Source organism: Monodelphis domestica, chromosome 1 (assembly GCF_027887165.1).
Source record: "Monodelphis domestica isolate mMonDom1 chromosome 1, mMonDom1.pri, whole genome shotgun sequence".
Lineage (NCBI taxonomy): Eukaryota > Metazoa > Chordata > Mammalia > Didelphimorphia > Didelphidae > Monodelphis > Monodelphis domestica.
Window position 1 is genome coordinate 446,316,505 of NC_077227.1, and position 16,398 is coordinate 446,332,902.

General features: G+C 48.6%; 1 protein-coding gene across 9 annotated transcripts in view; it reads left to right on the forward strand.

Moving 5' to 3' along the window:
- Positions 1-16,398, forward strand: part of ADCY7 (adenylate cyclase 7) — a 117,274-nt gene that overhangs the window by 93,720 nt on the left and 7,156 nt on the right. For all 9 annotated transcript variants that reach the window (XM_016428451.2, XM_056812278.1, XM_056812280.1 and 6 more), the window contains 11 exons: positions 723-820; positions 1,295-1,379; positions 2,128-2,262; positions 3,049-3,138; positions 6,585-6,787; positions 9,112-9,205; positions 9,659-9,814; positions 12,004-12,150; positions 13,663-13,770; positions 14,679-14,793; positions 15,287-15,411. In XM_016428451.2, the coding sequence (XP_016283937.1) occupies positions 723-820; positions 1,295-1,379; positions 2,128-2,262; positions 3,049-3,138; positions 6,585-6,787; positions 9,112-9,205; positions 9,659-9,814; positions 12,004-12,150; positions 13,663-13,770; positions 14,679-14,793; positions 15,287-15,411 (1,356 nt within the window). The remainder of the gene's footprint in view (positions 1-722; positions 821-1,294; positions 1,380-2,127; positions 2,263-3,048; positions 3,139-6,584; positions 6,788-9,111; positions 9,206-9,658; positions 9,815-12,003; positions 12,151-13,662; positions 13,771-14,678; positions 14,794-15,286; positions 15,412-16,398) is intronic.

A 16,398-nucleotide genomic window follows, 5' to 3' on the forward strand; every position in this document is an offset into this window, starting at 1 on the left:
GGACAAGTTGGGGGAGGTGGAATGGAGGAATGGGGCAGAATCTGAAAGGCAACAAAAAGACAGCAGAAACTGACTGTTCAGAGATTCTCCATTTCCAAGGGGCACAGTCTACGGCTGGCCCTTCTTGGGATCCACCCTGTAGCTGGGCTGCTTGGCTCCTCTCTCGTCATGAACCATGTTGATTGATGAATGCTACATATCAGAATCATGGGATTTAGAGCCAGAAGAGATCTCAGAGGTCATTCCCCATTTTACAAATAAAGAAACTAAGGCAAAGGAAAGTTAAGTGACTTGTGTTATGTCATAAACCTAGTGAGTGGCACAGTTTGGATTTGAACCCATGTCCCCTGCAAACTTTGTACACTTCTCCAGTTCTATACTATCTCTAAGGAAGTCACCCAAAGTTCAGTGACTTGTTCCAAAGCTACAGTGGTGGCTTGAGGATTATATCTGCCATTGTTTCAATCATTTCCTCTTCCTTTTAGTAGCTGTGGTCTTGGGTCTTGGCAAGGTTTTGAATCCTTCACTGTTTGGTGGGGATGGTCCCCTGTGGCTTCTTTCCTTAGGGCTTGGTAGAGACAACCGTATGGGTTGTTTCACACAAAGAGACCCCAGTGGGGACCCCTTGTTTGCCTGATAATAAATGATTGTTGACTGACTGACTGCCATGCAGAGTATCCAGCTATTCTCATGTCTCCCTATCCCACTGCCTTTTCTTTCAGTACCGAACCATGCCTGTCCCCAGGGTCCGTAATTACTTTGCCTGCGCTGGCTTTGTCTTCTTTTGCCTCTTGCTCATCCACACCTTAGTGATGCCCAAGTAAGTTCAGGTGATTTGAGGTTCATGGGACCAGAGAATGGGCAGAGTTGGAAGGGGTTTTAGAAGTTATCAAATTGGGGCAGCTAAGGTGCAGCAAGGTAGCACAGTAGATGGAGAGCCAGACCTGGAGATGGGAGGACATGGGTTCAAATCTGGCCTCAGACACTTCCTAGCTGTGTGACCCTGGGCAAGTCACTTAACCCTTATTGCCTAGCCCTTACCAGTCCTTACCAGATTGGCCTTGGAGGCAATCCATAGTATTGATTCTAAGATGGTAGGTAAGGGTGTAAAAAAAAAATTAGGGCAGCTGGGTAGCATAGTGGATAGAGTGACCAAACAAACCAAGAGAGCAGATGGAAGTAGCTCTGCCTGTCTCTCAAAATCAGCCTCAGTATTCCAACCATCAGCTTTCTTGGGTCACCAAATCTAGCAGTTACTCAGTAACGAGCAGCACCTTTGCTTCCCTGGCTGTAGGACTGCAGAAATGGGGGTGTCCTTTGGGATTGTGGCCTGTGTGATGCTGCTGGCCTTGGGGGCGTGTTTTGCTGATGATTTCCTGGTGAGTGTCTGAACTCTTACTGCCAGATTCTTTCAGTGGGGTTCCTTTGGGGGCTGGTGGTGGCTGGCCATATGTTGAGGGCTTGTGTTGATAGATTGAATGGGATCCCATTCAGTGCCCCTTCTCGTAGACTGGTACCTGGGTAAGGATTGGATGATGCTTTCGTCCCTTCCTCTGGCCTGGATGTACACACTCAGGAGCCACTCTTGTCCTGAGCATGCCCTGCCTCTGCTGGTCAGCTCTCACCTTCCTTCCTTCCTTCCCTCCTAGAAGTCTCTCTGATTAGTTCTACTCTTCTCAGACTGAATAGAGTGCTGGACGTAGAGTCACAAAGGTCTGAGTTTGAATCCTCATGTTGCACTTAATAGCTAGGTTAACCCTGGGCCAAGCCATTCAACTTCTGTGTGCCTCAGTTTCCTTATCTGCAAAATGAGGGACCTCTAAGGTCATACATCTTTTCTCTTAGCCCAGTGCCTGGCACGTAGTCAGCGCCCAGTAAGTTGTCACTTCAAACTCTAAAACCAGGGTGGGAAGCTATGTCTCATGTACCAAGGGTTCCTGAGGGAGGGGCGATCTCACCATGTGCCTGGAGGTTACTCAAAGGCAGAAACTCTTTTCCTGCCTCCTTCTCTCTCCCTCATCTACCAATCTTGGCCTTCCCAGCCAGCCACCTTCTATGTCCGCCCCAAAAGAGGGAGTTCCATGTTTTAGAGCTTTGCACTGACTCCCACCTCTGCTTATGTTTCAGAGGTTCTGCCCGGAGCAGTCGTGCCTGCATGCCTTCAGGGCCATCTCTGAGAAGGTGGAGACAGAGCCTCTGTTGAGGCTGTCCTTGGCCATCCTGACCATTGGTAGCCTGCTGACTGTGGCCATTGTGAATCTGGTAGGTCGCCTTTGCGCTGTCCATCTGTGGAGGCCAGCTCCTCTCTCCCATGTGACAGAGGTGCCTCCATTTCCCAGGAACATAACCATCTACGATCCTGCTTATGGCCAGATGACCCTCCATCCGGCTGCCAGAGCCTGCAGGGCTTCCATGAGGCAGCTTCTCTAGAAGACATAGCACCTTGCCTGGGTCATGCGCTGAGGTTTCCAGAGGCTCAGGCTGCTTCCATTCTCAGGAGAGGGCCAGCAAGGGCAAGAGCAGGTTCTCTGCCTTCTGGGTTGTCCCTGAACCCATACTCTTGGCAGGGATGTACTGGAGTCAGCTGGGGCTGGCTCCCAAGAGCCAGTCATTAAAATTTTAGCCTGAGCATTTACATTTATGCCTACAAATGAGGGCTTTGTTTAATGCTTTCTTGATTTTCTAGACTTAAGAAAGTGATGGAAATATACTAATAAATGCAGATCAAATTTCAACGTGTATCCCAGGGTTCAGCTAGGTGGCTTAACAGATTGAGAGCCAGGCCCAGAGATGGGAGGTCCTGGGTTCAAATCTGGCCTCAGACACTTCTTAGCTGTGTAACCCTGGGCAAGTCACTTAACCCCCACTGCCTAGCCCTTACCACTCTTCTGCATTGGAACCCATACACAGTATTGATTCCAAGATGGAAGGTAAGGGTTTTTTAAAAAATAACTCGTACCCCTTGGGGTATGAGCATGAACTCAAAGCAGGCACTAGCCTGAGACCTTGCATGATTCCATCCTCATGCTGGGTCGCCATTTTCCACAGTTATTTCTGCCACCATCTCCAAAGGATTCTGGGAACACCACTGAGATGAGTCATAGGAACAGCACCAACATCGAGTGTCTCGTCCTTCCGGTGAGTAAGGGCCGGGTCTTGGACCCTGACAGGAATTCTGGATCCCTTATCTTCTGACTGAACCGCCCACTTTCGGGCTTCTGGCTTCTCCAGCTGGCTTTCCCTGCTTTGGGTAAACTACAATTAACTTTCGGTCCTCAGACAACAGCAGAACAGCAGATAATTAAAAACAGAATAGATAATACAAATATTGGTAAACGGATCATAGGATATAAAATATCAGAGGGACCCTAGAGACCATTGAGGCCAACCTTCCCATTTTATAAAGGGGGAAACTGAGGTCTAGGGAGGGAAATTGTTTTGCCTGCCGTCGCCCATCTACTTACTGAATCAGGGACAGTCACATAGAATCACTTACTTCTCTTTCACAGTTCAACTCCTAGATAAAGCTAATTAAAGTCATTGTTTACATTTCTTCCCTATTTACTTCTCCACCCCCTTGCAATCTTGACTGAAATTGCTCTCTCTGGGGTGACTGAAAGTCTCAGTTGCTAAGTCCAATAGGCAGCTGGGTAACACAGTGCATGGAGCATTGCACCTAGAATAAGGAAGACCTGAGTTCAAGTTTGGCCTCAGACATTAGTAGCGGGCAAAGCATTTAACCACTGTTTGCCTCAGTTTTCTCAACTGTAAAATGGGTTTGATAATAGCACCTACTTCACAAGGTCATTCAAATGAGATATCTGTAAAGCAATGAGCTCAGCGTCCGGCACCTTGCAGGCACTTCACAAATGCTCAGTCCCTTCCCTCATCTTTATCTTGGTCCCTCCTCTTCTTGACTCCTCTTTGTTGAACATTACTCTCACCCCTTCTGGGGACTCTCCATGCTGCTCTTTCCTGGATTTCACCTCCCACCTCTGGGACTAAGCCTTCTTGTTCTCCTTTGCTGGATTACATCATTTCCCACCCCTTAGGTGTGGGAGGTGTTCCGTCAGGTTTTGTCCTGGATCCTCTTTTTAGCACTCTCTTTTTTCAAATCCTTACTTTTCTGTCTTAGAATCAATACTAAGATACTAAAAGGGCTAGGCAGTCGGGGGTAAATAAGTGACTTGCCCAGCATCACACAGTTAGGAAGAGTCTGAGGTCAGATTTGAACCCAGGACCTCCTGTCTCTCTATCCACGGAGATAGCTAGCTGCCCCTGGTGACTTTCTGTACATTTTCATTAGGTGATCTCATGGCATCCATGGATATGCTTTCTACTCTGGTTACTTCCAACACCCCTCTCACCAGTCTTAATCCGACTATGCTAACTGCCTAAAGGAAACCTCTACTTCTTATAAACATTCCGCTAGAATTTGTTATCTTTCCCCGCTAAACACGCCCTCTCTCCACACTTCCCTCTCCCTTGAGGATCCCATCCTCCTCCTCGTCCTTTAGTTTTACAACTTCCGAGCAGAGCTGGACCTCCACCAGGCGACCTGGGCTGAGCACCAGCGATGGGGAGGGACGCTTTCCATCCTGGGGCTCGCGACAGCATCCGTCTCCTGTCCCAGCCCTTCCCTCCCCTCGCCCCACTCTCATTCCCTGACTTCCCTCCTTCTGTCAATAATAGACTGCCAGGTCTGACCACTCCTATCCGTCGGGGTGCCTGATTAGCGTAGGATCTGCAGCCATCCCCAACCCCAGGGTAAGCTCAGCCCTGGCCTTGTGGTCACTCTCCTCCTCTGCCCTGAACTTCCCCTTGTCCTCTGAGAACCTTCCTCTGTGGGCAGCGGAAAGAGCTCCAAATCCAGTTTGAATTCCCTTTGCCCCTCTGGCTCGGCTGTAAAACGAACGGGCTGGACCAGAGTCCCTCCAGGGTCCTCTAGCTTATCCTATGATGTTCCTGTAAGGATTCTTCCAAATTTTGGTGCGTCTTCAAGACACTCAATTCCTCCCAAAGGGCAGCAGCTTCTTCTCTTGGCATACCCTGTGCATCCCACTGCCACTTCCAGACCCTTCCTTGGCTCTGCGCACTCAGCAGCCTCCTTCCTTCCTCCAGATTCTCAGATGTTCATTTCCTCCTAACCACAGTCCAAGGATGTCCAGGCCAATTCTCCCTCCTCCCCAGTAAGTTCAGGACCTGACCCGTCGTCTTCTGGTCTCATATTTCCCTCCTTCCAATCATTCTCCACTCTCACCTCCCCTGCCCCCTTCACGGGGCTCATCCAGGTCCAAGGAGCCCTTTCTGGGGCCAGATGCTGAGGCTTCATCCTGTTCCTTCCCGAGTCCTTGTCACCTGGGAGACCGAATAAACCAGCATTCAGTTGGAGGTCTCCATGCTTAGCATCCCTGTTGTACCTGGCTCTCTCCCTGTATCCCTGCCCACCCCAAGCTCAGTGGATGTAGTCATGGCGATGGGATTTTAAGTTAGCCTCAGGCAGCCTGTCTCCTTCTCCTGTATCCATTCCATCGCTGCTGATTTGGCTTCCACATCTCCCATCTCTCTGCTCTTCTCTACACACACTCCATCCTTCCTCAGGGGCTCAGGTTCTCCTGGGCGCTCACCTGGTGGGATGTAGCAGCCTCCTAGATGAATTCCCAATCGCTTGGGCTCTCCTTTCTCCAGTCTAGCCGCCACAGGTTTGCTCCTCCCCAACTCAAGAACCTTCAGTGGTTCTCTATGATCTCTAGGATAAGATATCTCCCAACATGGCCCTGGTCTCCCATAGATCATGCTGCCTCACTTTACACAGCCTGCTTTCCAGGTGGTCTGACCCATTTGCTGTTCCTTGTGCTTGACTTTCCATCAATTGCTTCGGGGTTTTTTTTTTCTCCCCCATGCCTGGCATTATTCCTCTCTCCCTTCCACCTCTTAGGGTCCTTCTCCTTCAAGGCTCAGTTCAGGGCTCTTCCTCCAGGCAGCCTTTTTTGATTTTCCCTTTTTGTTCCTGTTCTGCCCCTTTCTTTATACCCATTTACATTTGGCACCTCTCTCTCCTCTTTGTTTTTGTCTTTTCTTTCCTAGTTAATACAATTCCTAGCGTGTAGTGGGTGTTTAAGGAATGCCTGCTGAATGGAAATCACAGGCCCTCTAGAAGAGACCATGTTACGTTGGCTGTCCAGACCACCAAAGAGAGATTTGTTGCTGTTCAGTTGTTTTTTAGTCCAAGTCTTCGTGACCCTCTTTGGGGTTTTCTTGGCAAACATACTGGAGTGGTTTGCCAGTTCCTTTTCTGCTCATTTGACAGATGAGGAAACTGAGGCAACTGGAGTTAAGTGATTTGCTCAGGACCACACAGCTAATAAGTAGTTGAGGCTGGATTTGGACCTGGGTCTTCCTGACTTCAGGCTCGGTGCTCTATTCATTGTCCCACCCACACAGATATGAAATCCCACAGGTCCATGGGCAGGGACTTGTCCTAAGGTGGTGGGGAGCCAGGCGTGCTAGATTTGAGGCACTTCCCCATGGTCTTGGGCGGCCTCTGTTGGCCCCAACCCTGACCTTGTCCTTTCCCCTCCTAGTATTATGTCTACAGCTGTATCCTGGCCTTCGTTGCCTGCTCCATGTTCCTCCGGATGAGCCTGGAGCTGAAGGTGGTGATGCTGACAGCATCTGCCATCGCCTATCTCACAATCTTCAACGCTCGCTCAATTCCGGATTGTAACTCCTGCCTAGGCGGAAACAGAGACGCTCTGAGCAATGATGCCAGCCCAAGTCCTCCCAGGTCCGAAAAAATGACTTTTCTTGGCTTAAATTGGTCTATCTACAGCAGATGTGTATGTCTAAGGCTTGGGGGTGGGGTGTTATTTGGGGGGATTTTTTTCAGTGTGTACCTATATCTTTTTTATTTTTTTAACCCTTACTTTCCATCTTAGAATCAATGTTGTGCTTTGGTTCCAAGGCAGAAGAGTGGTAAGGGCTAGCTAATGGGGGTTAAGTGACTTGCCCAAGGTCACACAGCTGGGAAGTACCTGAGGCCAGATTTGAACCCAGGACATCCTACCTTCAGGTCTGGTTCTCAAACCACTGAGCCACTTTCCCAGGAACTGAGGCAAATAAGTGACTTGCTCAGGGTCAAACAGATAGGCAGCATCTGAGGCCAGATTTGAAGGGTCATCTTCCTGACTTCAAGCTCTGTCCTCAATCTGTTGCAGCATGTGGCTGCCCATCTATATCTTTCTAAATCCTTTCTTCTCTTAAGGGAGCTTTTATTTTTAAAGATAGAACTTCTCTTTGGGAATAGCCTATTTGGGGACCAATATGGCGATTAATAACAAAAATGGTTATTTTTATATTTGTGTAACAGTTTCTGCTTTTAAAAGCACAGTCTCATTTGGGTGTGAAATTCTGTGAGGTGATAGGTGGTATTTCCCCCATTTTATAGATGAGGAAACCGAGGCAAAGGGCTTAAGGGATTTACCCGACGTCACCCAGTCATAAAATCTAAAACTTGTGGGGGCTTTTGGGGACATCCCATCCAACCCCTTACTGGGGGCCCAGAGAGGGAAGGCGATTTGTTGGTGGTCGCCGAGCTGGACAGCTGATTCTAAAGCTACTTAGTGGCTGAGAAAGGACCGGTTTTTGGCCCCACAGAGTAGCTCCTGGACCTGGGGAGTGTTTGGAGTTTCCTAAGGGGTTCTGGTAGAGTCGTAGCCTCTCTGGTGGCCTTTCTACCCGTCCTCCTGACGGAAATCTATGCTGAAATCTAAGAGATCAGAGGAGGGGGTGAGGGAGTGCAGGTTCTGGAACTCCTCCCAGCCTGGGCCAGGGAAGGGACCACTGTGCCTTCTGGGACCCCAGAGCCTTCTGGTCTGGTGCTGGGTTCCTTCTTTCCCGGGAAGCTGGTGAATGGCAGTAGTAGCGGTCTACACATCGCTGTTTCCCAAGCCCTCACCCGTTCTTGGGAAACCACTTGTGCCTGTCATGGTAGGCTCGTGTGTGCCGGCCAGCTTGGGAAGGAGGCACCCGAGGGGTTTGCTGTCAGACAATTCCCTGAGACCCACTCTTGGTGGCCCAGACCCGCCGGGAGGTTAAATTTAATATACAATAACTCCAAGTATTATATTTGATAAAGTCGATTAATAGTCACTTGAAGTAGAAGGTAAAGGAACAAAAGTAAAAGCCTGAGTGGAACCCACTTTCCCAGCCCCGATTAGGGCGAGCTACACAAAATGTGCATCTTCCCTGCGTTAGCCCCTAAAGGGAGAACAGAAGTGGGATGCTGGGAGAGTCCTGGGGAGCAGATTCTAATTATACACCACCAAAGGCTAAATACACCTGCGTGGGTCAGGGCTTGTTGCATTTGAAATCAAGAGCGCCTATATCTCAGCTCCTGGGCCTGAGTGGTAGAAAGAGAATAGGGGGGGTGGGTCCAGAGGCTTGGGTTTGAATCCCAACTCTGACATTTCCTGGGTGATCTTGGCCCCATAATGCTCAAGTCTCACTTTTCCCAATCCTTAAAATGGGGAGAACAACATTTGTTTTGCCTGCTTCATGGGATTATTGTGAGGAAAGGACTTTGTACTCTTTTTTTTAAACCATTCTTTATTGCATTTCCTCCATGAATTTGTCTCCCGTGAAAGTGATATGACAAACATGGAAATATGTATTATAATTGTGCTCTTTAAAGCCCTAGATATGATACATGATAAATATGTAATTTGTCTCTTGGACAATTTATTTGGCTTTGTGTGTATCTAACGATGCTGGTGAGGATCTCTGGGAATATTTATGAAGCACATCAGAACTTTTCTGTGGAGTTAAATGCACCCCGCTCCCCCTCACCCCCATCTCTAAACCAGCCCCAAGGAGGCAGCTACTGGCATGAAGGTTTGGAGAAAGAAAGACGTGAGTTCAAATCCAGCTGCAGACACTTACTAGCTGTGTGATCTTGGGTAAATCACTTAACTACAGCCTGCCTCAGTTTCCTCAAGTATAAAAAAGTTGTTGTAAGGATCATATGAGGTAGTATTCATATGATTCCTAGCGCAGCGCCTGCCACAGAGTAGGATTTTAATAAACGTTTCCTTCTTCCCTTCCTCTGTCCAGCTGCCCAACTCCACTGTTCATGAAGGATCTGAAAATAATGATCAATTTTTACCTGATCCTGTTTTATGTAACGCTGATCCTGCTATCGAAACAGGTACCCTGGATGCAGCAGTGTCCTTTATCCCCCCCTTTGCCCCCCAGCAGTGATGGAGAATAGAGAAGGGGAGACCCAGTGTGGGGAAGGGCTTGCGACAGCCTGTTTTTGACATTCTGGGCTCAGTAGCTCCTTCCTGCCCTTCCTTTGCCAGTCCAACTTTTCATGTCGCCATGACTGGGTGCGGCTCGTGTCCCTCATCCGATGGGTGCCGGGGGATGTCGTGTCTCCCCGAGGGAGCACTGCCTTCTCAGCCTGGGGACTCTGTGGGCAGGGACTGTCACTCCTCACCCTGAATTCAGAGGGGGGCTCCCTGGTTTCCCAGACCATCCCCCGTCTCCCCTGAGTCTGGGGGTTCCTAGAGGGAAGAGCTGTCTGCTCTCTCTGCCTCCCTGTGAGCCCTGGGGTGGATGCACTGAACCAAAAGGTGCCATAACCTGGGCTTTTCTACAGATCGACTATTACTACCGGCTGGACTACCTGTGGAAGAATAAGTTCAAGAAAGAACAGGAAGAATTTGAAACTATGAAGAATGTGAACCACCTGCTGCTGGAGAACGTCCTCCCTACCCACGTGGCGGAGCACTTCATTGGGGACAAGCTCACCGAGGTGCAGGCCCAGGCCAGGGGCCATCCTGGTGGCAAATTTCATTCATCGTTGGGTGTTTTCTGGGGCTGGCTCTGACTCCAGTGGCCACCGCGCTCCAGGGCCAGGCTGGAGCCACTCGCTTTCCCTTGCCTGCCCACCCAAATGCCTCCCAAGCCCGTCACAGGGGCCTCTTGCCTGGTGTGAATAAGACCTGAGCCCCCATGACCCCTGAGGGGTTGGGAAGTGGAGAGGGAGCCAGTGGCGTCTGTTTCTCAAAGGGATGATCTTCCAGGAAGCCTGGCTCAAAGGGCACCGCTTTAGATGCTCTGGGTTATAGGTTACAGGAAGGGCTTGCTCGGGAGAGAGGGGAACCTGTGACCTCACGGTGTGGGGCACTGGTCACTGGGGAGAAAGGAGGTCCCCCTCCAGCCGTGCAGGTGGGCAAGGGCCCTAGGATGAGAAGCTACTGTATCCCAGCCTCCCAAGGTCCGAACCACCGAGACCGGGGCAGCTGGGGGCCAGGGACAAGAGCTATTATTAAAACCCCAGAGTGCCTCCCTTCCCTCCCCACAAAAAGGTGAGGAAAATACCTCTAGCAGTGCAAGAAGGCACTTTCTATGAAACTTTTAGTCACAGATCACCCAAGATCACCCAGCTGGTGTCAGAGGCAGAACCTGGACTCAAGGCTTCCTGGCTTCCACTCTAATATAAAGAGAAAAAACCACTTTTCTTTCAGAACAATGGGACTCATAGGGAGAAGAGCTGCCATTGTCATTAATATCATCCTCATCACTATTACTATTTCTGCTAAGAATACCTTCTGTTTCTGCAGAGCCTTAAGATTTACAAAGTACTTTCCTCATAAAAAATAAGTAAAAATGAAAAAAGAAACCCTGGAATGTAGACAGAGCAGACATCACCATCTTCATTTTATCTGTGAGAATCCCAGGCTCATAAAGATAACATAATTTTCTCAAAAGCTTCCAGCTTATAAATGGGTTTAAACCCCAGTCTTTGGACTCCCAGACAGGTACTCTTCCCCCTATGTCCCAGGACCCCTCATTCTCCCCATGAGATCCCCCTCAAATGGCTGTCTCACCTCCTGCCAGATTCTGATGTTATCTTGGGGATTCCTCTAGTGCAGAACTTTTTGCCTGATGCTTAATACTCATGATACAAATGAGAACATACCCAAGACCTTAGTCTATACTTGATATTCTTTGATCCTTGGGGTAACCCTATGATGTAAGCAGGGCAAGCATTCCCATTTCACAGACCAGGAAACAGAGGCACAGGGAGCTTCATGACCATTCCTTTTTTTTTTTTAGATATATTTTATTTGATCATTTCCAAGCATTATTCGTTAAAGACATAGATCATTTTCTTTTCCTCCCCCCCACCCCCCATAGCCGACGCGTAAGTCCACTGGGCATTAGATGTTTTCTTGATTTGAACCCATTGCTTTGTTGATAGTATTTGCATTAGAGTGTTCATTTAGAGTCTATCCTCTGTCATGTCCCCTCAACCTCTGTATTCAGGCAGTTGCTTTTTCTCGGTGTTTCCACTCCCATAGTTTATCCTTTGCTTATGAGTGATGTTTTTTTCTCCTGGATCCCTGCAGATTGTTCAGGGACATTACACCGCCCCTAATGGAGAAGTCCATTACGTTCGATGATACCACAGTGTATTAGTCTCTGTGTACAATGTTCTCCTGGTTCTGCTCCTCCCATTCTGCATCACTTCCTGGAGGTTGTTCCAGTCTTCATGGAACTCCTCCACTTTATTATTCCTTTTAGCACAATAGTACTCCATCACCAACAGATACCACAATTTGTTCAGCCATTCCCCAATTGATGGGCATCCCCTCGTTTTCCAGTTTTGGGCCACCACAAAGAGCGCAGCTATGAATATTCTTGTACAAGTCTTTTTGTCCATTATCTCTTTGGGGTACAGACCCAGCAGTGCTATGGCTGGGTCAAAGGGTAGATATTCTTTTGTTCATGACCATTCCTTAAGATTAGGAAAGAATCGGGTCTTGGCTTTCAGGCCAGAGCTCCTACCGCCCCATCGCCTCATCTCCCAAAGATGGCACCTGATGGTTGGATGGGTCCAAGCCTGGGGTGGGCTCTTGGGCAAGAGTTGGAGGCTCTGTGGGCAGTGGGTTGGGGGTAGGAAGTAAAGTTCCTCTCTTGCCTCCCTGTTGACCTCAGGACTGGTACCATCAGTCTTATGACTGTGTTTGTGTCATGTTTGCATCCGTGCCCGATTTCAAAGTGTTCTACACCGAGTGTGACGTCAACAAAGAGGGCCTGGAGTGCTTGAGGCTGCTCAACGAGATCATCGCCGACTTTGACGAGGTATCGCTGAGGCCCTCCAGGGGAGGGGGACGGGCACCGCTCCTGTTTGCTCTGGGACGTAGCGGATGAAAGCTTCCTTCGTGTGCTCTCATAATAAGTTTAGGTTCCTTTCCTAATCCCTTTAAAAAGGCGCCTTGCCAGGATACACAGTGATGGCGAGAGAGGGGGCCAATGCCGGGGTGCAGGAATTGGCTCGGTGTGGGGTGTTTGTCAGAGATAAGAGCAGGATACCTGTCTTTAGCATTGTTGTTGTTGGGTCCCTCCCTTGATGACCGCAGGGGGGGTTTTCTTGGCAAAGATACTGGAGAGGTTCACCATTTTCTTTTCCAGTTCATTTGACTGATGGGGAAACTGAGACCAACAGGGTGAAGGGACTTGCCCAGGGTTACCTAGCTAGTTAAGTGTCTGGGGCTGAGTTTGACTGCACTGAGCCACCCACCTCGGTGCCCCGGCACTTTAGAGTTTACAAAATACTTTTTTCACTGCAGGTGTATGAGGTACGTAGGGGGAGCAGATATTTTGGTGCTTATTCTACAAAGAGGACGTTGAGGCTTAGACAAGGGATGGCTGTATTGGAGAGGAAAGCACCATGGCCTGTGGATTAGAAGATCTGGGTCTGAATCCCACAGCTGCCCCTGGGACAAAGTGCTTCCCTTCCATGGATCTGAGTTTCCTTATCTCCGAAGAGTGGAGTTGCCTAGATGTTCTCCAAAGTTTTTCCAGAGCGAACAGGCTCTAATTCTGTAATAGTATCATCATCAGGCACTCCAATAATAACATCCCATTTCCACAGAGTATTTTACAAATAAGGAAAACAAGACCCAGGCAGGGGAAAGAAATCTCCTGCCCAGAATCATCCCACGAGTGACTCAAAGACAGGGTTTACAGCTTTAGTTAACGCCTGGACAATGTCATGCTACTATACATCTTTCCTTCCCTTTTTAGGGTCACAGACAGTAATATTTTCCTTGGGGAGTAGGGAGCAGCAGGGGCGTCTCCCTCATTGGAGAATCTGAGTGCCAGAGTGCAGAGAGGACTTAAGTGAATTAAGGGTAGAGCCAGGACTGGAGTCTAGGAGGCCAGGGTTCCCTGTGCTGGCTTTCCTTAAGCTAGATTGCTTCATCAGAACTCAAATGGGGGGTAGCTAAATGACTCAGTGGATTGAGAGCCAGGCTCAGGTCCTGGATTCAAATTTGGCCTCAGACACTTTCCAGCTGTGTGACCCTGGGCAAGTCACTTAACCCCCATTGCCTAGCCCTTACCACTCGGCTTTGAAACCAAAGTATAGCATTGATTCTTAGACAGAAGATGAGGGTTTAAAAAAACAAACCAACCCTCAACTAGGGAAGTGGGAATGGGAACGGGATCCAAATTGCTTTCTCATAAGAGAAGGAGCTGAGTGAGTTAGTGGAATTTCAGCTGGGAACACAGAAGCCCTCCTGATGCACGTGGATGGCCGGGCTTCCCACTAGGAAGGGTGCTTTGGCATTTTGCTTTTCTTCTTTCCTACAGTTGCTGCTGAAGCCCAAATTCAGTGGTGTCGAGAAGATCAAGACAATTGGTAGCACCTACATGGCAGCCGCTGGACTGAGCCTCACCCCCGGGCAGGAGAATAACCAGGTAGAACCCCACACTCTCAAGTCTAATCATGTAAAATAGGTTATCTGAATGATGTATATTTATGTACTATCATATAATAAGAAATGGGATCAAGTATAGAATGTACATCCGAACCTATATTGTCTGTAAAAGAGACACACACACACACAGGAATTTTAACAAAATTATAATAGCATCTAATTCACTTCTCTTCCTTTTTCTGGCCTTTTCTTCCTGTGTCTAACAGATGTTGCTTCTTTCCTTTTTAAAGTCTTGTAACTGCCATTTCTTAGGGCTTACCAAGGTTTCCCTTATAATAATATTGTAAAGGAATGCAGGCATTCATCATTATTCCCATTTCACAGATGAGCTCAGACTGTGATTTGCTCAAGGTGGGATCAACATTTCATAGGCATTGACATATATTCTGTGGATGTTACTTGATCGTTCTGCGACCTCTCTGGGCCTCAGTTTCTTCACGTGTACAATGGGGGGTTGGACTGGCTGATCTCTCGGGCTCTGTTCAACTCTGATATTCTATGGCCATTTTATGGTTATCAGTGCTAGAGCAGGGGTTTGGATTTCACTTTCCTGACTCCAGCCTGGAGCGGTGCCACCTATCGGGACTGAAGAGCTCAAAGGGAGCCCCTTCCCCGTCCCTATTGCTTCGTGGAGGGGGCGGCGGGCCCCAGCTCCCCTCGCTGCTCCGTGACCAGGCCCGGTACCCTAGTCTCCCCCTCCCGTTCCTACTTGCTACCCCTCCAGAAGCCTCGCCTGCCCCAGCTGGTTCTACTGGGTTTGCTGGAAAGGTTTCATTTAAGGCCTGCGGTGGTTGTGCCGGGAGCAGAGGGCTGGGAGCGAGAATAAGGGCTGTTTGAAAAGCACTTTTCTGGGGACACCAAAGCTCTAGAAATGTCTGCCTTTGTCAGGACCAGGAGCGCCAGCACGCCCACATAGGCATCATGGTGGAGTACAGCATTGCTTTGATGAACAAGCTGGATGGCATCAACAGACACTCCTTCAACACCTTTCGCCTCCGGGTTGGTGAGTTCACCTCAGAAGAGGCGAGGGATCCTACTGGCGGACAGAGGCAAGGGGGTGACGTACTCCAGCAGCCTGCTTCCAGGAAGGCCCATTTTGTAGCCTTACTTGAGGCTGAAAGCTGCCTCTTCATTTTGGTCTCTAAAATCTCCATGGAATCTTCCTTGCTGATAATATTTCAAAGGCTGGGAATTTTCTCAGTGTCTAAACGAAGCCATATTTTTACTTTATCTAGGATCTTAATTCTTAAAAATAAAATGTAATACTGTACTGGTCTGATTGTAAACAGCAGCTTTTCCTCCCTTACCTTGGATCAAATTGACTTTGAAACTACCACTGGTTATTGTTTTTCAGTACAAAACTGAACTCCCCTCGAGAAGTTCTCATTTTGGGGGCGTAGCCTGTATTCAGACCAGTACTTCTCAGTCTGGGGAAACAGATCTTTGTGGATTCCATCAAGGCTCTGCACTGAACTCACTACAAATACTTTCTTCAGGCATCAACCATGGGCCTGTCATAGCCGGGGTGATTGGAGCACGGAAACCTCAGTATGACATCTGGGGAAACACAGTCAATGTTGCCAGCCGAATGGAGAGCACCGGAGAACTTGGGAAAATCCAGGTAAAAAATGAGACAGAGACAGAGATGGAGGGGGACAAAGAGAGCCAGAGAGGTAGAAACAGAGACCCAAGGAGAGCCAGAGACGGGGTGGGGTGGGTGAGAGACAGACAGACAGACAGACAGACAGAGAGCACTTCTAATGAAATCAGACAGTTGTGCTGGAAAGAATCCTGGAGTGGGGGCTTAGGAGTCCTGGCTTTGCTACTGAATTGACTATATGACCTTGGGCAAGTTGAATCCTCATCCTGGACATAAAGTGGGAAGGTGCTTAGGGAGCATCTAATTGAATCCCCTCATTTGTAGAGAGGAAACTAAGGTCTCTCCCTGGGAGTTTCTTCCGTTGTTAATTTTGTGGGTTGCACTAGATGACCTCTAATTTAGGAGTCTATCCTCTGTCTCCTGATGTCCAGGACATCTCTTATGCCCAATCAACTAGCATTTTATTGTGCCAGACACTGGATTAGACATTGGGAATACAGACAAAAAGGAGGTAGTCCCTACCCTCAAGGGATTTCTATTCTGACAGGAGAGAAAACATGTATGAATATAGGTACATATAAAATAAATACAAGGTTATCTCAGAGAGGAAAAGGAATTCTCTCTGCTTATAAAATTACAAATGTTTTGGGAGTGGAGGAGGAAAAGACCAACAAAGGACACTAGGTGGCTCAGTGGACAGAGAGACAGGCTTGGAGATGGGAGGTCCTGGACTCAAATCTGGCCTTAGACATTTCCCAGCTGTGTGACCCTGGGCAAGTCACTTTACCCCCATTGCCCAGCCCTTACTACTCTTCTGCCTTGGAACTGATACTTGGTTATTGATTCTGTGACAGAAGGTAAGGGTTGAAAAAAAAAGGCAGGTGTACTCTCTTCTCCCACTCGCACCAAACAACATCCTTAGGGACTGACAGCGCCTTGCACATAGCAGTTGTGCAATACATTCTTATTCGATGGATAAATGAATCTCTGATGTTCTGTGAGTCTCTG